This window comes from Desmodus rotundus, chromosome 8, assembly GCF_022682495.2.
Source record: "Desmodus rotundus isolate HL8 chromosome 8, HLdesRot8A.1, whole genome shotgun sequence".
Taxonomy (NCBI): Eukaryota; Metazoa; Chordata; class Mammalia; order Chiroptera; family Phyllostomidae; genus Desmodus; species Desmodus rotundus.
The window spans coordinates 7,142,966-7,170,965 of record NC_071394.1 but is presented as its reverse complement, the minus strand read 5'-3'; the positions used below and the strand labels follow the sequence as shown (position 1 = coordinate 7,170,965).

The 28,000-nt window shown below is 39.3% G+C and overlaps 1 protein-coding gene and 1 non-coding gene across 16 annotated transcripts in view; both read right to left on the bottom strand.

Annotated features, from left to right (window-relative positions):
• CYRIB (CYFIP related Rac1 interactor B) overlaps positions 1-28,000 on the bottom strand; it is a 131,738-nt gene that overhangs the window by 38,762 nt on the left and 64,976 nt on the right. For all 15 annotated transcript variants that reach the window (XM_053929602.2, XM_053929604.2, XM_053929603.2 and 12 more), the window contains one exon: positions 12,436-12,474. In XM_053929602.2, the coding sequence (XP_053785577.1) occupies positions 12,436-12,474 (39 nt within the window). The remainder of the gene's footprint in view (positions 1-12,435; positions 12,475-28,000) is intronic.
• LOC112315811 (small nucleolar RNA SNORD102) lies at positions 7,929-7,996 on the bottom strand. Its single transcript, XR_002975949.1, has one exon. It is a non-coding gene; the product is annotated as a small nucleolar RNA SNORD102 (small nucleolar RNA).

The following is a 28,000-nucleotide window of genomic DNA, read 5'->3' as shown; positions in this document are numbered from 1 at the left end:
AGTGGAACCTGGGGAATGTGAGGTTTCGGAGGGTGTGGCAGCCTTACTTCTTGCCACAAGAAGCCAGACTGTCACAAAAGAACGAAGTCAACTTGCAGTGCAGGGTCACAGAAAGTGTCCTGGAGTCACTCGTTGCTGATTCCATTTAGTTCCGAGTTCCAGCTGCCATTTCTGTCAGTTTAGTAGCTAGATTTTCTTCTGGTTTTAAGACACCCTAGTTTCTTTCAACCCATTTCCCCTTTACCTGTTTAGGAATTTCATGACAATGAGCTCTTATGTTATAAGTTTGTTTCAAAGTTGATGACTTATCTGGAAAGGAAGACACTCTTCCTGGCCGATTCTGTGTCTCTGAGCTCACAAAAGGCACTTAATTAACTACATTAGACCATTTCCCCACAAAGCATCTGAAGTTTCCTTAATTAAAATAGAAACCAAAAGAAACACAATGATGCACTACAGTTAATATACTATTTCTTCTCTCTTTCTAGAGAATTCCTTTAAGATACTTTTACTTCATTTATTCTTTTACACTCAAGGGCTTTATACTGCTGTGTCCTCTGCCTGGAATGCCAGTCCCAAGGATGGCTTCTTTCCATCCCTCAGGGTGCATCTCAGATGCCCCTGCTTCAGCGAGGATGGCCTGCCAACCTGATCAATGGCAACTGCACCCTTGCCCCACTACCTTCTAGCACACCCCCAACTTACTCCTTCAGCACGCAGAACACAAACTCAATCACTCTATTTGTCTGGTGTCAGTTTTCTCCATGAGCAGTTTAGAAACTCAATAAATATTTCTGAGTGGGGGATGAGAAGGAAGAAAAACTCATCAACACACTGACTAACTTCACTATAAATTGGGGTTTCTTAAACTGGGCAAAATTAGCATTTGAACCATACAGTTCTCTTCTGTGGGGTCTGTCCAATGCATTGTAAGAGGTTTAACAGCACTCCAGGCTTCTACTCTAGCGCCCAACTATGACAACCAATAACATTTCCGTATGTTAAAGATACCCCATGGGGCAAAACTGCCCCTCCTCCATTAAGAATCACTATTTTAAATGCACATCCTGTTTTGCCTAGTAATTCTGCTACATACTTCAGTGAATGTACTCTTCCCCTCTCTGCCATGTGACCATTCCAGAAGGCTTTTTAAAACAATCTCCTCTAACCTCCAACAATCTCTCTATCCTCACACACAAGAAATGACTTCACTACATTTTTTTACCAATAAAAGAAAGAAAAGAAAACATCTCCTCCTGGCCTGGAATGCTCTGTCTACAGATCATCAAACAAGCTACTTTAATTCAGGTCACTGCTTCATGAGACCACCTCAGAGAGGGCTTCCTTGACCAGTCCATCCATCTCTCCCCTCTCCTCTCTCTGGCCTTCTCAAACTGATGGTTATCATTCCTTTGATTATCTGTCTTCCACTGGGGGTAAACTTCAGGCAGGCAGGGTCTTTGTTTTATATACTACTCCATCCCCAAGTCCTAGAACACTGCCTGGGATACTGTAGGTGGTTACAAACATTTGTTGAATAACTCATAATTAAACATACACACAGTGTGTTCCAAAGAGGGGAGACAACTGAAAACTTTGAATTGGAAATCAAGGCGTTAGAATTTAGAAAGAACTTACTGCCCTCCCAATCAAACCGATAAAGTCAGTCTCTCTCCCTCTCTTTGCGTAAAAGCCATAAACTTTATAAACAACTATTAAGAATTTCTAAAATGTTAAATATTATGGAAATAAACTAGCAGATAATATGAATATCAAGCAAGTCCACAGTTTGCCATAGGAAGAACATTATATCCTTCTTTGGCCATAAATAGGCTCCAAAATACAAATAAGAATGAAGACTAGCCTGTATCACACTTCTGATCTTTGTAAGACTGAACAGCATTCATAACATTAGACAAATAAACTTTGAAATTGGTATTAAATTTCATTTAATTTCCTCCAGAAAAACTCCGAATTTTTTCACATCTTCTGAAAAAGAATTAAAAAGCATGTCAATTCTGCCCCCTCAAAATTTTACGAGGAGGACAAACTCCAAAATCAAGTCAACATCCATCATCATCCTCAACACGGATAACTGCATAAAGAATGCAAGAAATATGATGAAATAGTAGAAAAAGGAGACGCTGAAAACATACTTCGTTCTCTCTAATAAAATCCGAAACAGATTTCACGAGAATTCATGCAGGTGCACCCCTTCCAAGTCATGGAGGCTAGGCATGTGTGAATGTGAGAGAGACCTCCCAAGATGATCGCCAGAAACAGCCGGCCATTTCCAGGGAGGAAAATGCAGTGTATCCGATCCAAGCTCTGAATCCTTGGCAAAAAAGTCTTCTAGAAAGTATGTCACTGTAAAATGTTCCTGAATTATATTGTTGTGCATAAAAATATTACTTCATATTAAATGTGCTATTTCTTTATCTTAGTCAGATTTTCGCACCTGTAGAAATAGGGAATCTTTAAAATCGACAATATGCTGCGTTAATGTGAAATTCAACTATGCTTCGGCTTTACTTGTCTGCCAGGAAATGTCTGGTTCTCATACCACATGTACTATGAATCTGAAGAAACATTAACAGAATGGAAAATCAGTAATGAAAAACATGATGCAATTTCCACGGACAGTGGAACCTACATGGTGAAGGCCAGGAGTGACTGAAGAATTACAAGCTTAAGTTTTGTTCACACCCTTCAGTTGTGTTTTCAGAAACTATAATACAATGTGATATAACAAAATACAATTGCATGAGCAAAAACATAGTGAATCACTTTCAAAATTCTACTTCCAAAGACAAACTACCAGAGATATACAAGCGATGCTGGAACTGCTTTGTCATATACTCAACCAAGCAACTACTGCATGTTAAAAACTCCGCTTTCATATAAAAAAGTATTAATATTGTACTCTGAAGATAGTAACACCAACACAAAAAATATTACTAATAAGCAATGGTTCTTTCGACAACCTAATTCACCTGCTGGCACCTACTGAAGATATTGAGTAATTACTGAAATATTTTACGGCACATGCCGAAAAGGTCCTTCTAATCCATCTAGTACACAGCAAATAAGGCAACGAGGTGAATGCAAAGTTGAAAGGCAGGATCCACACGGTTTTGTTATCCTGAAAGCCACTTGCATGGCTCCAATTCCACATTTCCGCACTTCAAAAAATTTCAAATGGCATCAGCAATCTCACTGAGCACATCTGCTTCGGGAAATACCCAGGTCCCACCTTCCTCAAACACTGCACAGTCTTTCTGCAGAACTACTTCTATGAAACTGCAACATCACCACTTGAAAGCAAACACTGATTTGATACTGCAAATGAATGGCAGAGTGACTCCAGGAGTAACCTAGCAGCTGACGATAAATAGTGTAAGAACAAAAAATGTTCAATGTCAAACTTTCAAAATATGACTACTAAAACTAGTAACATTGTAATCATTAAATTTTGACACATTTTCAGGTTTTTTAATGTATCTATAAAGTTTATCTTATGATGACTTTCAGCTTTGGCTGTAGTTAAGTGTTGACTTAATTGGCCAAATACGTATTTGGTGCACCTCTGATACGAGCACACAAAGTAATTCCTCAACATAATGCAGAGTAAATATTCAATATATACCTACTGAATTACCTTAATAACTGTAAATAGGTGGGATCCAGTGGCACCTCTTCTATTTGAAGGATCAGCTGGGTACAAAATAATTTAAAGGAGAGGCATAATCATAATTCCTTCCAAGCTTCTGATAAGGCTACAACTCACATTAGGAACATGGCAGCTGATGATATCGAATGGACTAACTTTAGTAAGATGCTGAAAACCACCAACAGGTGAGTGCCAGAGTGGCGGGGAGAAAAGCCAACTCAGCATGTGCAGCAGTTCCCCCACATCACGCCCTGGCCTCCTTCCCACACCACACTCATCTCACTTCTTGTTCCCCCTTTCCTCCCGACAGGAGGAGTTACTAAACAGTATCTTTTGTTCTAGCACAATAACAGTAGGCAACGACTATTTGTTCATTAAGTGGCATAACCGAGATTTCCCTTCTTCCCTTGCTCTTCCTTGTTTTCTGATCTTTGTGTGGTAAACATGCCTAAGTAGAACCTGAGCGCCCAGGTTCTGCTCTTAAAATGAGTAGACTTAACATCCCCTCCAGGACTCTATATCCATAGGGTATTTTTCTCCCACCCGTATCCCTAGACAATTTGAGCATGAGCTATCCAAGAACTAGAACTCCGAGAGGAAGCATGAAAATATTGCTATACTTAAACCGGCACGGATAAATAAATGCTGCATAGTCAAAGGAGAACTCTCAACCCCAAGCCTATCCTTCTGCTTTGTGATGTTGGGACTAAGAACTGCAAAACGTATTTCCCAGACTTCGTCAGCCGACTTCTCAGTAGGTTCCGTCAATGGGAGGGACTAAGAACAGACTGGAAGGTGAAAAGAAAGAAGGACCCTCTTTCTAGTTTTCCAGTCCTGTCAGCAAAAGACCAGCTCCGCTCCAGGCTCAGACTCCCAGTGAACCTGGAGCAGCAGTGCAGTGTGGCCCCCGCCTTCAGGCTCCACTTCCAACAGAAAGGGCTCTTTCTTCGAGCTCCTAAAATCTGCCTACTCTTCTGCTTCCCTTTCGTTTCCCCAGCTTTACAAGTGATATTTGCTTCTTGTGGTTACCATTAATGTCTAAGTTATTACAAGTGATTAAAAAAAAAGAAATATATATATTTGGTCTTTTTCCAATGTATTTTATTTATTTTTCTTTTTAAATTAAATTTAGTGGGCTGACACTGGCCAACAGGGTCATATAGGTATCAAGTATACATTTCTATGATACATGATTTGCATATTGCATTGTGAGAATATTAGGCTAAGCGAAATATATTTGGTCTTTATCCCCAGTTTCTAACAGAGTTCCTAATCCCCTAGAATTTCCTGAGTGACAGGAACCTCTTCTGTTTTAATGAGGTGAATCTTGGCAGGCCCCAAATAGCTTTAAGACAGAGGCTCCTTAAAGAAAGACAAGGCATGATTAGAGGTTTGGAGCTTTCAGCCCCATCTCCTGACCTCTGGGCTTCCAACACTATGTAAGTAAATTCATATGTTAAATCCCCAATTTAACAGCCCTAGCAAGGTCTGTGCTTTCCTGGTTGAAATCTGACAGATACAGAGGACGGTCTAGAGAATAGCTTAATCTTTAACCTTACCAACACCACCTAATCTATCGTCGCCTGGTACTGGTGTAGCCACTAATAAAGTGAATCTGTGCTTCTCCTTCCTTGGCAAAATGTAAAACAAGAGAAGCAGGAGCCAGTTATCACAGGGTGCCCAGCTACAGCACCATCATAGTAGTACTAAGATCTCTCCATGACTCCCTAGCACATGTCAAGATCAGCATATTTTAGTCTCGTATTTATATGGCGTTAAGTTACATGCCTTAAAGAAATGTGACGTAAATGCATGATGGAATGGAAATTGGGAGACTCGATTTCTAGTCCTGACTCTAGCACAAAATATGCGACTTCACACAAGTCCATTTACTTGTTAGACTAAATCTCTCACATTGCTTCTGACAATGATTTTACATGTTACGTGCATCTTTACTAATGCTGACATCTAGTGGATATACTTAGATTTAGTATTTTAAAATGAAAAATCTTATTTAAGCTATTTAAATAAAAGACTTACTAGAATGCCTGACCATGTGCAATAAATATAATAAATTAGGAGATCAATACTGCCCCTTAAATGGAAGTGAACCATAATAAGATAGTATTATATTATATTAAATTGTCACAACTTCTTTAACTTTGACTCAGAGACTACTAGTACAAGTACTCTTCCATGCCTCCAGCCATTAAAATTAAACCACCAATGCAAATTACTGCCTCAGCTGCAAATTTAGAACCAGAAAGCAAAGAAATGTTTCCTGTTATGTCTCTCTCAGCAGGTACAGACACGGGGTATGAGAAGGGCTAGTACAAAGTTCCAAGGTAAAAAACCTAGAAGTGCACAGAATGATGTATGATGAAAATATGAAACAACAAGCAAAATTCAAAATTACCTATTTTATAAGAATTATGACGGTTTCTCTTGAAAAAATAGGATCATTAAATTGAAAACAGTATTCTGAATTTACTTTCTTAAAATTTTCCATTTTGAAATCCATGAAAAAGTTATATATATACATATTTAGTAAACTATATATATTGAAATGCAAGGGAATGATAAACACAAAATTTAAGATAGTGGTCGTTTCTGGGGAGGGAAGGCCAATTTCAAAAGTCTGGGTAATATTCTAGTTCCTCAACTACCAGTAGATTCATGGGAGTCTTTTTTTTAGGTTTTTACATTTACAAATAAAGGTATATACATTCTTTTTTATGTATCAAGAATTCGAAAAGTTTTAACAATGTGAAGCCATTGTTGCTCAAAGAACACATGTGACTCACTCAAAAATGCCTTAAAAAAACAACTGGGTTGGGCAGGTACTTGAGCTCTAATACTCATATGACGACGCATGAATGATTTGATAAATAAAAGCTTTACCATTAGGTAAAACTTTGAATAGTTCTATATCTAGTGATTACAGTGCCCAGTGGTGGAGGCTGCTGTTTTAAGTCACGCTACCTTTACTTAGCTCCTGTCTGCCAATCTCTATGACAGACACTGAGTATCTGGCACTGAAAAACCCACAGAAGGTAGAGGAGACGGCACAAGAGAGTGTGGCTTCCTTTCAAACGGAAGCATGTACACAAACACTAAGATCATAGAGAAAAGGAAACACTTTATCAAAGGCTTCCCAATGGGGCTGATTATGTCCTGATTTCTTTAAATTAGGAAACAATTCAAACATAAAAAAATCCTATTCTACCACCCCGATTAAAGCAGGGACACTTTGCTATATTTGCTTCAGATGCCTCCCTACATCTTTGTGTAGTTAACCGTCCCAACCTCCCCAACCAACTCTCCTCCCCTCTTCTCCCCCCACCTCCTAAGCTAACCAGAACTTAAAGCATGCTTCCTTTTCAAACATATTTAGTTTTTCTACTACAAAGGTGTGTATCACACGGAACATAGTACTCTGTTATGCTTTTCAATCTGTGTAAATGACACACTCAAGGAAATCTGCCAGGATCTGTCACGAAGGAATGAGCATCAATCCTCATTATCGTCCTCTGACTGACTTAGTCAAGAGGTTTCTAAAACCCTTCCTTCTCCTTTCTTTCTCTCATAATTTGAGTTAAAAGATAAAGTATTCTCTCAAGTAAGGCATTCCTTACTTTTTTGATGGATTGGGGTCCCTTCTTAACATTAGCGGGAGACAGTCGCTGTGAGGAGTGGCAGACATCAAGTGGAATGACCTTGTATCCAGTTACCAATGAATAAGAAAATGTGAGACCAGGAAGGAACTATCCATGCTGCTACGAATGTTGTGTCCCCTCAAAATTCATGTGTGGAAGTCCTAATACCCAAACAGAGCCTTTGGGAGGTGACAATTAAGTCACGAGGGTGGAGCCCTCATGAGTGGGATTAGTGCTTTTATCATAGAGATCCCAGAGGGGTCCCTTGCAACCTCTATCATGTGAGGACACAGCAAGGTGGTGGTGGGCCCTCACAAGGACCCGACCAAGCTAGCACCCTGACCTTGGCACTTCCAGCCTCCAGAACTGTGAGAAAGAAGTTTCTGTGGTTTGTAAGCCACCTAGTTCATGGTATTTTGTCACAGTAGCCCCAACTGACTAAGACACACGCTAGAATGAAAGACTAAAGCTAGACCATCTGACCTTAGTATGAATTTATTCTACGATATCCATGCCAAGCAGCCAACTAGCCTGTACTTTAATACTTTATTCCTCATGGCTATACCAAATAAGTCACGCTATTTACTTTTATTTTTTTTAAGAGCTCTCAGAGCTGGTGAAATGCATTTTTCATGTTGCTTTAGGCAATCAGAAAGACAATCATTAAGCACCCTATTTTCAAATGATTTAAATTTTAGACTTTAGTCAATTTTTAGAAACTTCAGCCAATGATCAAATGATGCAAATTAATCTAACATGAATCTTGCCCCCAAGAATCACATAAAACTTGTATTAAGCTAAAATTCACTGATTTATTAATTTCTCCTCATTGGCCCCAGCTCTCCCTGGCCTCCTGGAACCAAACATAACAATCCCTGAGCCACCTGACAACTCATTAAATATTTGAAATATCTTACTATACATTAAACTGAAGTCCAAAGAAAGTTATCTAACAGGCAATATGCATATACTCACATATGCAAAAAATTACAAACAATATTATCTCCTGTCTAGTAATTATGGGGGTTTAGCTTCTGAAAGAAAGTAATGTTTAGGAGTTATTTAGGAAATACTCACCATAAGGACCTTCTTAAACATAGACTAAAGGAAGTAAGGACAATGGAACCATTTTTCTTTGAATATGACTACAACTTCACCTTTGTGTCCAAAGCACTCGCAGAGGGCCTTGGATGCTATTAAGTACTAGATGAAAGCAAAAGCCAACAAATGAGATCTTACTGTGTGCCAAGTACTATGCTAAGCAGTGTATACACAGTATTATCTTGCAAAATCCTCGACCATTTTATGCGGTTGGTTAGCATTACAATCCTCATTTTACTTCTGAGCAACCTGAAGGTCAGAAGGATTAAGTAACTTGCTGTACAGTGAAGCTGGAATTCTCACGCAGGCAAATCTGTGTTCCAACAGTTCTCTTGACCATTTTGCCATATTGCTTCCTGGTCAATAAATGAAAGTACACATAATTCATCCAAAAAATTTCAAAAAATTTTAATTGTTCCTAAATCCAAGGGGGAGGGTGGAGAGGGGGGAGGGAAGTGGGTTCACCTGGGGTGGGGTGAAGGGATGGGGGAAAAGGCATACAACTGTAATTAAATAACAATAAATAAATTTAAAAAAAAAAAAAAAAAATTTTAATTGTTCCTGAAAGAAATTAATTCAATACTAGTATTAAGATGTCTGAAGTAGGAATAAGATTATAAGAGAGAAAATAACAAGGTGACTGGGAAAAGATGACAGATAGTACACTAACAAACGTCCTGCCCTGACCGGGTAGCTCATCTGGTTAGAGCAGGGCTCCCAAACCCCGGGAGGTTAGTGGCGGGCTAACTTCATTATGTTCCCCATCGCTCACATACCCACCTGAGCTCCAAGCCCCCCAGCTTCGCCCCACTCCCCACTGCATTACCACCTGACCTCCATCATCCTCCCCCAATCCCACCCTGCCCGTGGAAAAACTGTCTTCCATGAAACCTCCACAAAAACGGTCCCTGGTGCCAAAAAGGTTGGGGACCACTGGGTTAGAGGAAGGGCCGTCCCAACACACCAAGGTTGCAGGTTCAATCCATGGTCAGGACACATACAAGCAGCAACTAATGAATGCATACTTAAATGGAACAACAAATCCAAGTTTCTCTCTTTCTCTCTCTCTTAAAATCAATTAATGAAAATTAAGAAAGAGAGAGAGAGAGAGAGAGAGACAGAGAGAGAGAGACAGAGAGAGAGAGAGAGAGAAGCCCTTAAATATTTCCCTACCATTTGTCAGGTCTTTCTACCTGAGCCTGGCACACTAAAGGAATTTATACAGTGAAATTACAGGAGGTCACTTTCAAATGTTTCCCTTGTTCCTGAGCTTCAATTAAAATCATTCTGTTAAATATAACTCCTTTAGGCTCATCATAAGCAGTATGTAACAGAAAAATATAAATGTTCTCTTCTTGGTAATTTTTAAGACAGGTACTTAAATAATTCTACATTTATAAATCAGTATCTCGTACAATGCTAAAAAGACCGCAACAGAGGTCATTACATTTTGACCTTGCAGAGGAGGTGGTAATTATAACTGAATGTGTTTTCACTGCATCACTCTAAAAAATACTAGTTGGACAATGGAGACAGACTCCCTGAGTAAATTTAAAAGGCATACTCCATGACTACTTTCAAATGACAAGGCCTGATACCTTCCACTAAATAACACTGTAAAAGCTGATTTATCACCCCCCCAAAAAAGTGATTAGCAACAAATAGGAGGCATTCCATTGTTTTCTTATAGTGGAGCATATTAATTTTAAATGGATTTTTCAAACCGTTAAGTAAGACAAATGCAGAATGTATGTATCACGTAAAGTTTTCTAAACTAAGTATGTTGTCTAATAATTATAGCTTTTAAAGTTCTACATAGCATATACAAGGAACATATTTATTTAAACCAAAGTTCAATTGATTTATCTACTTTGAATATTTTCACCGTATGTCTGAAGTTGCAAGGAAGGAAGTGACGGAAATGAGAAAGGATAGAAAATCTGAGCCTAGAATACAGGGTTCATGAAATGACTTGAAACCATGTAGCTCAATTCTCTAACTTTAATTTTTTTTTTTTTAAAGGGACTGAGAACTACAGAAACTTGGTGACTTGGGCAAAAGCAACAAATTAGGTTTGGGTTTTTTTTTTTTTTAGTGGAGCTTAAGCTGATGACCTTGGCAGTACAGCTTTTGAGAACATCTTTAAAATATGGCATCAGGGTCAGATCATATTGATAGAATCAAAAAATCCCTCAAGTCAGACACCCACTGTGTTCGCTTCAAAACGAGTATTAGTGCTGTTTTCACTACCAACCGAATTTCAGTAGCTCCTCCCTGCCCTTTATCTGCAGTCGGCTGCAAGGTGCTGAACACACACTCAAGTCAGGTGACACCACTCTGGGCTCTTCCTAACTGAGGCTGGCACACGGTCATCGCACAGTCCCTGCTGATGCGGCCGAGAAACACTGGATGTTTTACCGGTCTCGACCCTGTTTGTGTGTTTCCACAGCATCCGAGTACTTACTGTCTGCATCCTTCCTATGGCAATTAATTATGACATTTGTCTTGCTAAACTTTCAGCATCTTGAACTACTTTATTTTTTACATGTGTAGTTCACATTCCTTGAACTAGAATGTGAGTTCTTCTGAGGCAGCAAACTCCAAGGTTTAACGCTTATCTTCTACACCACTTTCCACAGAATCTTGTTTCGTGATTATTAACCATTAATTGGAAGTGTTTTCAAAGCTATTTCAAAAACTTCTAGCCTACACCATTAGGATATTTTTAAGGTATATATGTATAGTGCCACTTAAGGTCAGTTACATAGAACAAAGGAAAAACACTGCTCTTATCACATATGATAAAGAAAGAAAGGCCTCGGTGATTCTTCACTAACAGGAGTTTGGTTTCAATCTGGGATCCAGAGAGAGAATTCAGTGCCTGTGAATCCGGATGGGAAACTTTTCGCTAACTATGTGAAACTCAGCAATTCCTTCCAACAAGAGTATAGGCAACAAACCACAATATGAACTTGTCATCAATAGAAATCAGAGGTATTTTCATATTTTATTAATTACTACGAACGCCTCACTTTTAAAAATTACAGTTAAGTATTCAGCAGAACTGTCACCAAAGCTTATTCTCAGTAAGAAGCATATACATTACTCTATCAAAAATTTGTATTTTTAATATTTAATTTTTTCAATACATCTGGTTCCCTTTTTAATCCTGTCTTTTACTTCATAAAGCAATTATTACAATCATTATTCTGAGAAGGGATTCCCAGGCACCAGAATACCAGAGGCCACAGCAGCAAAAATGGCTGAGAACTCCCCGCACTGACGTACACAGCAGGGGAGGTGATCCCAGTGCCAAAGGACGTGGTGACAACTGGCACCGCAGGTCTAACAGAATGCCAGGCAAGTTTTGAAATGTAAATATCTCTCTATTTATGACTAGGAAGAGCACCAAGAGATTTAAGCTGATCATTTTCACTTGAAGAACACCAAATCTATAGCAAAATGACATTTTCAAATACCCATTAACTTGTTACAATTACAGGACTATTAATGTTTAAGTACTCAGGACCATTCAACAGTAACTATTTTTGGTTGTACTGTTTACTTCTAAGACTTTTTAAAAAATTATCAAAACCAATCATTGGTAGAATTCTTATTAAGAATGTATGTAAAAGTGTCCTCTCTTGTAGCTTCCAAATAAATAAATAAGTATTTTAAACGACTAGAATTGTGGCTTAGACCTTTTCTGATCAACTATACTGGTGATAGCTGAAGTGACTTAAAAGGTAATTCACAAACAAAACACATACCTCTCATATTGAAAGAAAGCTGTAAAAAAAAGTTCTAATTAATTTACATTTCTCCACTACTTCCTAGTCTAAGCCACAAACTAAACAATATAGGGTATTATTTCTAAAGATATTTTTAACAGTTAAATATTATGCACAGAACATTTTCCTTAAATTAGGCTTAGCCAACGTAGTTTTTAATTTAAATCATGACTTTTATTTGTATTTGAATAATCATTTCCCCCAAAGACATATTTACCTTCAGCCAGTGCTGGTGATTCTGTTCTTGTCCCTCTATCTGTTTAAAGAAAGAAAAAAGGAAGAAAGTCTAAAACATTATTATACTTTAAAACAACTTTAATTTGACTAAAACTAACCATGAAGTTCATGAGGGCACTCACACATTACATGCATATGCCGTGTAAGTGTGCGTATACATGGGTCTCCTTGGACTAACACGACGACTATCTGCGGAGGACCTACTAAGAGTAAGGCATTAGTTTACACCCTGGAAAACACAAATCGGTGACAAAACACCCTAGTTGTCACCCTCAAGACACTCAAACACTAATAATAAGTGTACTAACAAAAGTGCACAATTCTCATTATCGTTTACGAAACAGAAAACAAGGGAAGAAAATTAGTAATTCTTTTTTATTCTTGTAACGGGGCCTAAAATTATCAAAAGAGGCATATTTCTATATTCTATTACAGTTTAAGTTCATTCAGTTTCAATGTACTATTAAGAAAAATTGGGTTTATTACAGGCGTTAAAATCCTTATATTCCATGACAATAACCAATTATTTGCCAGAGGCACATGAGGCAAAACTGAAGTGAACCACACAGTCCTCTCTAGGACTGACTTTATTATTTCAAAGCCTACAACAATTTTACATAAAATTAAATCTTAAGAATGAGTTTATTCTAATTTTCCAACTAAGAGCAACTACAGCCACTATAACAAACTAGCTTAGTTCACACAGAATGAGAAGAAACATTTGACCAATGTACCTTAGTCCCCTTTATGTGAAAATTTCTTTCCCTAATTGTTTATTCTATAATCCAAGAGTCTTGGATTTAACATACAATTTCTATGAAGAGAAGTGTTTGCTAACACCTTGAGGGATGGGGCACCGCCTTCCTAAAATGACATGACATTCACACTGTCCTCCAAAGGCTAAAATGTGGTGCTGTGTCTCTGACACGATTATGAAACGAAAACAAGCCCTGGCCGGGTGGCTCAGTTCGCTGGAACGTCCTCCCATACACCCAAAGACTGAGGGTTTGATCCCCATCAGGGCACACACCTAGGCTGCAAGTTCAACCCCCAGTTGGAACACACACAGGAGGCAACCAATCAATGTCTCTCTCTCACATCCATGTTTCTTTCTTCCTCTCTCCCTCTGCCTTTCCCCTGCCCCCAATCCCTCCCTCCCTCCCTCTCTTCCTTCCTTCTTCTCTCTCTAAAACAAATGGATATATCCTTGGGTGAGGATTAAAAAAATAGAACATGGCTCCAGGAACCAGTGGATCGAAGTAAGACTGGCAACCCTGGGCTCCACTGGATTAGAAATTCTGACTCTGGGGGAGGAGAAAAGGGGTTTCTTGCTCTGAGAGACACAGAAAGAACTCTGAAACCACCACCAGCACCTGACCATTTTGAACTCATTATTTCGGACCAGCACGCTAAGGGAGGAGTTACTATACGGTGGGCGTGGGGGGCCCTTGTAAACTGACCCTATCAACCATGAGGACTTACTGCTGCTGCTCAACAGTGGTGACAGGAGGGAGTGTATTACGAACCTGAAGCACTCAACTGGGGCTGTCATGCTGGGTGGTAACTACAAATGGGCAGCTGCAGCAACTACCGCCCAACAAGGATCAAGCAACGATGGGCACTGACCCCTTGGGGAAGGTCTGGGTTACTGTACCAGAGAAAATGCCTCAAACTGTTGACGCGCTGGCTGAAGGCAAGGAAAATCTAGAGTGAGTGGCAGAAGACTGAACTGAGGAGAACGACCCCACCACCCCTCCTGTTGTAAGCCTAATGTCAAGACTGTGGTCAGCCATCACCTTGAAAGCTTTGTAAGAGGTTGGAATAAATGACAGGGCTTAATGGAGAGTACAAGGGGGTGGACCAAATGGGACACCTCCCCCAGCCGGTTTGGTTTAGTGGACTGAGTGTCAGCCTGCGAAACATACATAGGGTTGCTGGTTCAATTCCTAGTCGGGGCACATGCCCGGGTTACAGACCAGGTCCCCAGTAGGGGGCACACAAGAGGCAAACCACACATTGATGTTTCTCTCCTTCTCTTTCTCCCTCCCCTCTCTTCTGTCTAAAAATAAATAAATAAAATCTTTAAAAAAACAAAACAAACGGGACACCTCCTGTGCCCCACCACACATTTCCACTCCCACTGAGGCACCTCCCCTTCGCTGCACTACTGGGCTGCTCTCAGCTCACTGGCTTTGCTGTTAAGATGCCTACAGGAACTCTTCAGCCAACCTGAGACACAAATGAACCCTGTGGGCAAGCCTTGCCCAATGGGGGATGGGATCTGGTAGATAAATATCCCCTCTTCCTAACCAGAGGCACATTCTCCCTGTCCTTTCAGAGGCTTCCTCAGGATCAAGTCTCACCTGCTCAGAGTAGTAGTAAGCAGACACATCAGTCAGTAACGCACCCTCGGACTGACTGTCCTTCCTTCCAGTTTCACATGCCCCAGTTCTCCAACTTCAGTTTCCTGTTAACAGGCCCCCAAGTAAATTGTCTAAGATGTCCCTGTCTCAGGTTCTGCTTTTGGGGAGAAAAAAGGTCAAGACACTTGTCCTTCAGGACACCACACTCACTTCCTTTTCATCCCATCTCACTGGATGCTCCTTCCTAATCTCTGCCGAACTTCTCTCAAACCCCTCTGCACGCTGACATGCCCAGGGAGGGCTCAGCCAGGGTCCTCCACTCCCCTTGTCATCTCATGGTTTTAAATATCATCTCTGTGCCAAATTTTATGCTGTCTAGACATTTCTCTCCAATGCCACACTGCTCAATATCTCCACTAAGATTTTATTTATTTATTTTTAAAGAGAAGGGAAGGGAAGGAGAAAGAGAGGGAGAGAAACATCAGTGTGTGGTTGCCACTCTCGTGCCCCACACTGGGGACCCATCCTGCAACCCAGGCATGTAGCCTGACCAGGAATCAAACCAGTGACCTTTTGGTTGACAGTCTGGTACTCAATCCATTCAGCCACACTAGTCAGGGCTCTACTAAGATTTTTATTAGACACCTCAAACTTAACATGTCCAAAACAGAACTCATCTTCCCCCTGAAACCTGATCTTTCTGTAGTCCCCCCCCATCTCAGGGATGAACCTCTATCCTTCTGGCTGCTTAGGTAAAAACTGTGGATTCTTCTACAACTACTCTTTCTTACACATCGCATATTCCACTCAACTCTCAGTGCCTAAAATCTTCATGCCTACCATTCTACCTTCTATGAACTCAAAGTTGAAGGTTCAGCTGCATTAGCAGTATTACACCTATTACTTCAGTATTCAAGAGCCTCTAGGACAGCGTTGCAAAGTTAAATGCACACGGGGTTAGTGGGAATTAGGTTAAAAGTGCCAACTGGAGCAAATGTGTATACTTAATCTAAAGGATGCCATTGCTATTAACATGCCAATGTTGCTGGATATACATGTAAAGTAATTTTTAGATGTTATCAACAAGTTATATAAGTTTTATAAACCCTCAGAAAGCCAAAAGAAACTGTCTGAGGGCTGCATTTGGTTAAGAACCTTCAGTTTGCAACTTCTGCTCTAGACGTTTGTATTGCCTATAATTTATGTATTATTAATTCTAATCTTTTACTTTTCTCTACCAGTTAGGAGATGGTCAGAGCTATTTATGTTCAAAAAAATAACCCCTCTGGTTTTCCTCAAAAGCTCCTCTTGGATCAATGTTACTACAAATGGAATGAATAAACACTTTTTTGCTTTTTCTGCCAAAGAAAAACTTCCTTCCCTAAGGCTGACAGCAGCCACCCAGAAATAAACAAAACAAGTGGCCTGACTGGTCACCTTCATACTTCTATAAACCACAGAAGAAAAACCAGTGCCACTTAAATAAAATCATGGGAGAAAATTCTATTTATCCTGTCTCTTTTATATATTTATACACACACACACACACACACACACATTTTTTTTTTTTAAACAGAGAGGGGAAGGGAGAGAAGCATCCATGTGACTAAGAAATATCAACTGGTTGCCTGTTGTATGCATCTGACCAGGGACCAGACCCACATCCCAGGCACATTCCCTGACCAGTAACGGAACCAGCAACCTTTTGGTCTGCAGGGTGATGCTCCAACCGACTGAGCCATACCGGTCAGGGCTACCCTGTATAATACCCTTAATAAATCAAGAAGTAGTAAGACACACAATTGTTTTCACCTTTAGAAATCAAATGTCAGGTCACAAATACTGATTATCACATAATACATGAATTAGATCATCCAGGCATCTGAAATCCACAAACCTAGAGGTTCTTCAAATAAGTGGTAAAATTTGCTTGTCTCCAATAAAACATACAATGTGAGAGTCATGACTTCAGAGCATTCTGTCAACCAAATTCATTTACAGCTTTGCAGTATTTCAAATGATGGTATGCAGATCTAACTGGTTAGGCAACCCAGACTGTGTTCCTTCTTCGTCTGGGTGTATGATAAAATCTACCTGAGTTCAATTTGTTTAAGTTCCCCTGGACATTCGGTGAGCAATGTGAAAAGCCATCTTAGAAACAGAAAAAAGCACTTGAATGGAAGAGCCTACTGACCAAGTTTCAGATAAGACGATACTGTAAACGTGCATTATCCTGCATCCTCTCTCAGCACCCTGCACACGACTTCGTTGTTTAAAAAGTTCGCATGCCCATATGTGTGTACACACACAATACAGTGCCTTCTTTCACACTTCTTATTAAACTATTAATGATGTTAAGTTTTTTTTTCCTCCACAATTGTAAAACTAGTTCTCTCTCACTTCTCCATCAAGGCCTTACTCATCTGTAAGAGGACCACTGACATGTTTGAAATTTCCTGGATCAGACATTCAATATGTAAGTGCATGTGATAAAGCTAGATACAGTCTTTTTAAAATATCCCCCTGGTACTTTGCATGATTTATTTCATAGAAGCCTGACAATCTAATGAAATAAAATTACTAGCCCGTTTTCGTTGATAAAAAAACAGAAGCTTCAAAGGGTTGTAGCTTGCCCGGAGTCATAGGGGGGAGGGGAGGGAGTATCTTTCAGGAAGAAGCCCTAGCCAAGCAATAATGATCACCATATTACTTTCTGTAAATGTGACCTGCTGTAAAAATAAATACTTTTCCCCACTAACTTCTACCATAAAGTTAATAGTTATTCCTTAAGAAATGAGCCACAACAGTGTAACTGGAAAACCTGAGGCAAGGGCAAGATCAAGATGATCACCAGGCTTTGGGAACATTACTTTTTTTCCTTCTTATTCATTTATTGGGGTGGCGCTGGTTAACAAAATTCTACAGGTTTCAGACGTGTAAGTCCACAACACATCATCTGCACACTGTATTGTGTGCTCACCACCCCAAGTCAGGTCTCTGTCCGTCTCCATTCATCCCCCCTCCCCTCCTCCACCTCCCTGTACCTCTCCCCACCCCAGAAATCACCACACTGTTGTCTGTGTCTGTCGGTTTTTCTCTTTTCCTTTTTGCTCAGCCCTTCCCATTATTATTATAGTATAAACCATACCCATAGATATACTTTTGCTAAAATATCTAGTTGTCTCTTTAACTTAATGAGAAATGAAGATACTATAAGTATAGGATGCTTTATAGTTTTTAAAAATTTTCTCTCATCTTTGCCATCCTTTCACTGACCAATCGCATCTTTCAAAGCCTACCAGTGATCAGGAACCACCTCCTGCTCAGGTCATGCACAGGCTGCAAAGTGTGTAGTTGTGTTACCTCCCTGTCTCTCAGCGGCAAATCCACGAGACATTTTACAAAAATGGGTAACAAGGGAATTTGCCAACAAAGATAAAAGCGCAGCGAAGAAACACAAGCGGTACACACATGGGAAGTCAAATTCTAAAGGAACATAAAGGGAGTCACAGCAGAAGGGGCTGACTGGGAGAACGGTGCCAGCGCCAGCAGCGAGACTAGATCCGCAATCCAGGAAGCTCTGTGAAGGCGACACGAACAAGGAAAGTAGTTTGATGAAAAAGATGAAGACAACCCAGAGGAAGTCACAAAGGAAAAAAAAAAGTCATTAAAAAAACTCTTGGATATATTTCATGACATTGAGAATGCAATGGATAAAATGTTGAAGTGAATCCAAACTTAGAAGTATGACAATTTGGCCAAAACATAAAAATGACATTTGCTGTGAACTGTAAGCTATACAACAAGGAAGAAAGTGGGCGACTGCTCACTTTTACTGACAGCAAACACTAATAGACCTAACCTATGAAAAAACACATAAATGTCAATAGATCTAACCTACATAAAAGGTCTCTTTTTGAAGCAAAGAATACAATTTCCATCTACCCATGTCATCCTACAGTTGGGGCACTTCGCAGAGTACCTCAAAAATACAGTAACAGAATCACAGACAAGTCCATGGTTGGAAAATCCAGAGTCCCAAAGCTAAATTCACATCTTAATTCACAGCAATTTTTTCCTATTGCTGGAAATATATAAACAAGTATTTAGTAGCAAAATCCTAAGTGCTAAAATTAAGATAATGTTCTACAAAAACATGTAAGATGTTCTCTAACTTCTGGGTCTGAACCAGAAACGTATCACAAATTTCAAAATACACATAGCTGTATTTTGAGCCACCTATGCAATTTTTTTAGTCTTATTCCATATACATCAACATATGCAAAAGAAAACTAGGAACCATTAAATAAAATGCATATATCCCACTCTGAAAATTTCTTATCTTTAGTGTATCATTAAAAACTGGAGAAATAATTTGCAAAATCTGGCACACTGAAAGGTAATTTGTGTTGCTTACAAAGCCAGTGCACTGTTCAATCTGGGCTACTGCAGCTCGGTGTCGGCCAGGCCAGCATCACAGACCTGATCCTCACTTGGCCTGTAAGTTGCAAAGAGAAGCTCTGTGCTTGGGCTGTCAGGCCTCGTTCTAATTCCAGAGAGCTCTATAACCAAAACAAATGCTTTACCATCTTCTGGGAAAAAAGATGGATCCATGAGTAATGTAACCTGACAGAAAGAGCACGTTTTAAATTTGAGCAAGAACCTTAAGTCTCTCAAGAGCTTTGACTTCTTCATTTGTAGAAAGAAAGACAACACCTACTCCTAAAGTCTGGCCCTTCCCCCAGGTCTTGGCAGTCAGGCTTGGCCAACCGCACCCTGCACAGGGGCTGTTACTACCATCCTTGTGGTTCTAGGAGCCCAAAGAGTTTAAGCAGCACCAGGGTGGTTATGAAGTGTGTTTGTTAATTCAACAAATATTATTAAAATCTTCATTGTATCTCCAGCAGTGCTTGTGATACAAAGAAATAAGAAAAACATTTTTAAAGATTTATTTATTTTTAGAGAAAGGGGAAGGGAGGGAGAAAGAGAGGGAGAGAAACGTCAATGTGTGGTTGCCTCTCACACACCCCTACCTGGGGACCTGGCCCACAACCCAGGCATGTGCCCAGACTGGGAATCGAACTAGCAACCCTTTGGTTCTCAGGCCAGTGCTGAATCCACTAAGACACACCAGCCAGGGGAGAAATAAGAAAATTTTTATCCTCAAAAAGGCTAATGACTTCCTGTGGAAATAATGCTTGCATATATAAAAAGTAACAAGTCCACAACAATTCTGACCACCCCAGATTATTGTTACAGACTACACTCATAATAGAGACTTAGAGAACAAGACAGTGAGAGAAGAGTATGATAATCCAAGTGGGTTAAATATCTCTTCCTGGGCCCCCTAACACTGTATTTCACTCCTCAAAATGTTTGGCTCTCTCCTAGGAGTGAATGTGGTTGTCACAGCCATTCACTGTTACTGTATCCCTTGCACTAAGCATAATGCCTGACACACTGTAGTCTCTAGTGTACACATGCTGAATGACTAGACGACTGAATAAGAAAACACGATAAAAGATTTAAGGAGACTAGAATAAATGTAATTTGTTTAGAGTTTTGATGGGTCATTCTGCTCAAAGGATTTGCTTGGGAAAATGAGCAATAAGGACAGAGCAATATATAAATAAGCAGATAACTGATAAAAATTAGAAAAGTGTGTAATTTCTCCTACTAAAAATGAAAGGGATAGATTTTAAATAAAATATTCTACCATGACCATGTAGAGAATGGTTTTTCCAGACTGACAGAATAACTCAATTGCAACAAGCATAGATAACCACACTGAAGAGATACTGTGTATTTGATATCTGATATTACTGCACAGCTATCCACATTGGCAGCAACCAAATAATAGATTTTTAAACAACTATTAAAAAAGCTTTGTCAAATAATAGTAAAAGTTCTGAAATGCTTCCTAATGGCAATTCAACAAAGATTAGAAGAGGACCTTCGACAGGCCAGATGTTACACAAAAGGCATAGTATAAACTGCTGGGTAAGACAAGACCTGCCCTCCGAAAGCTCCGAGTCTGAGACGATGACATGTAAACAAATTACTACAATACAAAGTAATTAGGTGGAATGCTATACTAGAGTTCTACAGATAAACTGCTATGGGAAAACAGACAGGGAGTAACTGAATTCTATCTAGAGGACAGAGTCAGAGGGAAGCTAGAGAAATGATACACACGGCTACAGAAAAAAAGGGTGGTTAGTTTCTCAAGAGCTCATAATTCGATAGTGGAACTTTGTTTTTCCTAATTTTTACAAGTTGCAGTCAAGTGAAAACATTCAGTATTTGCAGATTTTGGAGTACACATGTATGTATGTATATGGCCTCATGTTGCCTTTATGTAACAAGAAGGAATTGTCATTTCCTGAAATCACTGCCAACATGCACACTTACTATTTTGTACTACACGCTCAAAACAATGTAATGAGCATTTTATTTTCAAAGCATTAGCATAAACACAAGAATAGAAAGCAAATGAACAAATTAAAATTCCTCTGAGTTATGTCAGAAATCAGTATCATGCTCTTTATTTTATAGACTTAAACATCTTAGTTTAAATGATTTTTAACAGATAAACACCCACCAAATGAACAACGAATGTATCACTGCTGTACTTTGCTGTTACGAACACTTTCATATCATTGGCAATTTTTACCTAGATATTTCAGACTAAAAGATAATAAAATAAATGATATAATTTTAAAATAAATTTTGAATTTAATAAACCTAATCCTGAAAACATTAACTCACAATATCCTTGCTGTTTTACCATTTGCTGTTTATTGAGTAAAACCTTACCAAAATCTACACATCTTTCATTTTCCCCCTTTCCTTTTCACTTAATTTCTACCAGATGTAAGAGCTTTTATTGTGTAGCTTCCATTTTAATTACATTCTTAGGAATTAATTCTATCTTGATCAGTAGATATCATATAACAATTTTCAGTCAACTGAGAAGTAGTCTTGGCTTCCTTGAATTAAGGATTGGAGGAATTGAAAACTGTAGGAACTGAAACTATGCGTATGGAGAGAACTACTGATAATCCACGTTAAGTGGCAGATAAAGAGAAAGTATTCAGCACTGAAGGTAACAGATCAGCGGTACAGATGTTTATCTTAGCTAGTACACCCAGCCTCCTGCCTAAGGTACCTTTTTCTCAGGCATTATTAATCTTATGAAAAAAAAGTTAAATATACAATTATACAAAATACCCATACAATTACTACTTTTAAATTCCAAACTAAGGAATGATTATTAATGTTGATTAAATCTGCTTCTATTCAAGATTTGAGCTTTATGATTATGAGTCATTTACTTAACTTTCCTATATTAAAACCATTGGAGTTTTTTTTGTTTTATAACTTCTTAATAATAACTGACAGTTACTATTCAGATACACATTAACAGCTATTATTAAATTAAAGTGCCTGCCCTCTCCCAAGCTAAACTATAAGGTGAAATGTTTGGGGGAGCCATATATTCACATGGTCCACAAGTATTACAGTACCGGTTCTTCACTAACGGAAAAGGGAAGCGTGCCTACAAATGGAGATAACGGGCAAACACCACCTTAATCCAGGGATCAAACCTATTGTCACCAAAAAATGTGACAGACATTATGTGCCTCGTGACATGATACAATGGGAAGTCTCAATTTAATCCTAAGTAAAATAATTGTCCAATATGTTTAACCTGATTCTATTTATAAGGAGACATCACACGGATGAGTCCAGATTATGGAACAATTGCTAAGACAACCTGCCTAGATGGGAAGGAGCAGGTATCAGCTTACAGAAAAGCAGTTCCATTTGTGCTATGTGAAGGGCCTCCAAATGAGGACGGGGTTTGTGGGGGGGGGGTCAATGGAGCACAAGGGGGGAGGTCAGAAGTGTCAGCCCACAAACACTGCTCTTTCACCCCCAAGACTTCCTATCTTGAGAGAATGGTCCAAAACAAGGGAAACTTGAGAAATTATTCCCAGTGGCCGAAATAGGTCAATGCCACAATGTCCTAATCAGACTGGTATGCAACATGAACGGGGCTCTATTTTCCTGATGCTCACCCTCCTTTGGTCAACTGAGCCACCTGCCATCTCCCCAATAAATTCTTTTCCCATCCAAGCTACCCTGTCAGTTTCTGCAGCTTGCAACCAAAGACCCTTGACTGAATTATACAGAATGTTCTGGACTTAAGTAAAAAGCCAACTATAATTTCCTTCCTAATTTAAACCCATTTCTACAAAGAATCAAAACTTAACTATGTTATAAATGTAACTGAGATGCAGAGTATAAATGATCAAAGATACTATCACAACAAAGATGATACAAATAAGCTTTTGATACATTCAACAGGTGCCTATTTATTAAAACTAAAATTTTGTTTTAAAATACAAAATTTGAACCTTAAAAAAGTATGAGAACATCCACAAAGAATAGATAACAAAACACCAACACTGTTCTAAAATGTATCAGTCAAATAAAGAACTAAAAAAAAAAGTTCTTACAAGGAGTTCTCTCTGCTATGATGCCGTCTTTTTGTTTTACATATTCCACATTGCTCTGAGAACAATGAAAAGATTCTCCTCCTGGGCCCACCATTTCTTTAGACCCCTAATTCATATGCTTCCTCACAAGAAACCAATACATAAGTAAAAAACTACTTTCCATTCTTTCTGAATATCCTTCACATTTCGAATCAAAAGTAGAAATTTTAGCTCTACTAAAACTAACATTTCTTACTTCCTTGATAGTATCCTGTAATCATACTGAATCTACTAATCCATTTGGTTTGGGTTTTTTTAAAGATTTTATTTACTTATTTATTTTTAGAGAGAGGGGAAGGGAGGGAGAAGGAGATGGAGAGAAACATCAACGTGTGGTTGCCTCTCAGGCGCCCCCAACCAGGGACTTGGCCCGCAACCCTTGACTGGGAATCGAACCAGCTACCCCCTTTGGTTTGCAGGTCAGCACTCAATCCACTGCGCCATACCAGCCAGGGCTCCATTTGGTATTTTTAAGGAATACGTTTAGAAGAAGTACAACACACGTTAAGGAGAGTAGGAACATATTTAAACTACAGAAAACCCTTGCTATATAACAAGGGAAGAGGATTAGTAATATATATGAATACCTATTGTGTATCACATTTCACTGCAAATCATAATTTTTTCATAAACACTATAAAACAGGTAATGTTACCTATTTATAAAAAGTAAATGAGGAAAATCAACCTCAAAAAGTGGTTTACTTGTCCTGACCGGCATGGCTCAGTAGGTTGAGTGTCGTCTAGCAAAGCGAAAGGTTGCTGGTTTGATTCTCAGTCAGGGCACATGCCTGGGTTGTAGGCCAGGGTGAATGCAAGAGGAAACCAATGTTTCTCTCCCTCACTTTCTCCCTCCCTTCCCCTCTATCTAAAAATAAACAAACAAACAAACAAATAAATAAATAAAATCTTTAAAAATAACTGGTTTACTTACCTTGTGTCAGAGCTAATAAGGGGTTGATATGACTCAAGCAAAGATCTGCCTGGTCCTCAAAGTTGGTGACACTTTATCCCATGACAAAATGTCTCAATGGACACATTCTTCTTATAAAATTTCATTTTCATTGATGTTTCTTATTAGAAAAACAATTATAACCATTACCCTAAACAGCAGAATCTGTGGGATATAATCTAAAAGCAACTTTCTGTCCACCACTGTCCTTCGAAGTTATTCTGTGGCGACAGTTAATGTCCCTGAACTTTTATTTAGGGAGGTCTATGACTTTGGTCACTTTCAAATTATAAAAGTGATCTGAGTTTAGAAATTGAGAGATCCAGTGTAGTATAATATAATCATCACAGTTTTCCATTCAAGGTTATAGCTCCTCCCCGTCCCAGGCCAGCAGTAGGTGGTGCAAGGGGAGACTTCACCCTTCTGTCTTCCACCTGTGGTGTCTGTCACTGGAGGGCACATGCCCTAGGGTGGAGTGTCGAATGCTGGTCAGTCCACCATGCTATCAGGGATGCCGTGGGAGCTCTCAGCACTCAGGCCCTGGGGATCTCTAGGCAACAATGCCCTTGATGCAGCAAGAGGCATCCCCTCTGACAATCTAGTCATTTGTTCCCCCGCTTCACCCCATACCACGCTGATCCCGTTGGCTTTCTGGTCTATGGAAAACATGTACCCCTTGCCCAGAAGAATGTCGGGAGGGTGGGCCATCCTCCTGCACAGTAACCTCACTTTGCTGTGCTGGCAGAACAGCGAACCTTTCTCTTACCCAGGCACAAGTAAGACAGACATCTACCTGTGCCCCCCAAGCTCTCCAAGTTGTTACCACAAAGCCCCTGCACTTGAGGGAGAGCACTCCAACATGGCAGGGTCAAAGATGAGGAGAAACTCCTAGCACACAGAGAACTTGATTCAAAAACTCTTTTCTGATTTCCACCAACTCACTGCAAAAAATCTTCTAATTTTCGCCCTGGCCAGGGGGCTCAGTTGGTGGGAACATCGTCCTGCACGAAAGGTTATGGACTCGATCCCTAATCCCAGGAACACGCAGGGGGCAACCGATCAATGTCTGTGTGTGTCTCTCTCTAAAATCAGTAAATATATCTGCACATGGAATTAAAAAAAAACAAACTGTTCTAATTCCCAACTCCTGAATCTTTTCATACCAATGAAAATGGGGCAGGTGTTAGAAGTCACAAGATCCATTTTCTGGCTCTTTCTTTCGAAAGACCTGCATGGTGGTGTTACAACTCACTATACTGACTTAGGGCCAAACTAAGAATAAGAGAGCTCCATTTTAACACCTTACTATGTAATACACAGGGTGGGCAAAGTAGATTTACAGTTGTTTGTCTGGAAAATAATACAATAATTAAAACAATAATACAAGAATAAACTCTTTCAGTACTTATAACTATAAACCTACTTTTGCCCCATCCTGTATTTAATGTTTTTCTAAATTTCCCACAAAAAGCAGGAAGAAAATTCCATAATCCCACACAGAGGTAGCTACCGTTAACAGTTTACTGTACTGCTTTCCTTTCTGTAAAGAGTTTATTTGAAATCCGAAAAGTTTTAACTTTTTAAAACCTTGTACAAAAAGCCTCATTTAAATAATTTCTTTTGCGACCCACCTTCTGCACTATTTAAAAGCATGCCTTTTTCAAACACAAAATTCCCACTACACCAGTGTGCGGTGGCTTTCTAAAACCTGAGTCATTGACTCACTCCTCACACTCACAACCTGTAACGGCTCCCCGCTGCCGGAGACTAAGATCCAATCTTTTAAAATTAAGCAGAATCTATACGGCCCCCTATACCTGTCGCACCTCTAAATGAGATTTTAAACCGTGCATCCATCATATAAAAACCACACTACAGGAAAATGGGAACGTCGGGAGTTTCTGGGATTTGACCTGCTCTCAGAAGAGAAGTGCTTCGGAGTCTGGCCACAGCTCCAGCATGCCCCAGGGCTACAATGCTGAACTCACAAAGTGCAAAAGAGCAAAGGTCGTTAATCCTTCATTAACGTGGTAAAATCAAGCCCTGTTGGGGATCAGTCCCATGTGACTGCAAATAAAGCTCTGTCACCACGCACATATATTTACTGGCTCCACAAGCTCTGTCACAACTGCCAAAAAGTTAATCTAATACTCAAGAGCAGATTTATGGAAACGTTCAAGGCTTAAAAATGGATTTAGGGATTAATTTTGTAAAAGTTTCACACATAATTTGCCATCCATTCACAAAGAACACATTTAAAAATTTGTTTTAAAGGAATCTTTCAGCAAACAAAGTGAGAGACAAATTCCATTTAACATGCTACTAATAAAAAAGCATTCATAGTTGTTACCCAAAGAATTTTGCTTTTCTCAGAAGTTTATGTCATTAAAAACTCAAAGGATTACAGAAGTGCTTGAAGAAAGAAAATAATCAGTTCCCTCTTACAGCTGACAATAAACATATTCACTCAAAAAGTACACAAGAACAATGAGCGTGGGCAAATACTGATGCGTCTTTATGGACAACCGTGGGGGGCAAGTGTGCGCTCGTAGACACGCATATATGTGCAGAGATGTCGGAAAGATGTTCAGCAAAACAGTGGTTTCTGCTTTCTTCTTTTACTTTTCTCTGTTGTTCCAACTTTTTATAAATATGAGGACAGAAAAGAAGAATGCCGTTTGTGTTGCTGAACTATGGCACAGAAACCTACAGTAATCAAGACAAGTGCTACTGGCAGAAGGACAGACATGTAGACCAATGAAATGGAAATGACGGTTCTGAAATAAACACTTGCACCTGTGGTCAGCTGATTATCAACAAAGCTACCAAGGAAATACAATGGGGGAAAGCAGGGTCTCACGAACAAATTGTGTGGAGTCAACTGGACTTCCGTATACAAAAAGATGAACTTAAGAAATTCTCCTCACACAATATAAAAAAATTATTTAAAAACAGATCATAGGTATAAACATAAGAGCTAAAACTACAACTTTTAGAAGAAAACATGGAACTAAATCTCATGAGCTTGGGGTAGGCAAAGATTTCTTAAACACAGCGCCAAAAGCATGATTCTTAAAAAAAGAAAAAGAATAAAGATAAACTGGACTCCACCAAAATCCCAAACCCTTGCACCTCAAAAGATACCATTAAGAAAATGAAAAGACAAGCCACAGACTAGGAGAAAAATCTGCAAATCATGTATCAAATAAAGGACTTGGATTCAGAACATATTAAGAATTCTATCACCTCAGGAAGAAGATAACCCAATTAAAAGATTTAAATTAAAAAATTTGATAAGACATTTCACAAAAAAATATGCAAATGGCTTGAGAAGATGTCTGTCATTAATCATTAGGGAAGTGCAAGTTCAAATCACAGTGACACAGCACTGCACACCCACTGAAACGGCTGTGAGGCAAAGCTGACGGCGAGTGTTGGATTCAGAGAACTGAAACGCTCACTCTGCTGTTGGGATGTAAGATGAGATTGTCTGGACAATGAAGTATCAGTTTCTTTAAAAATTATACATGAATTTATCATGTGACCCAACACCTCCATTCCTAGGCATCTACCCAAAAGATATGCAACATAAGGCCACACAATTACTTGCACACAAATGTTCACAGTGGCTTATTCATGGCAATCGAGAAGCAGAAACAATCTAAATGTC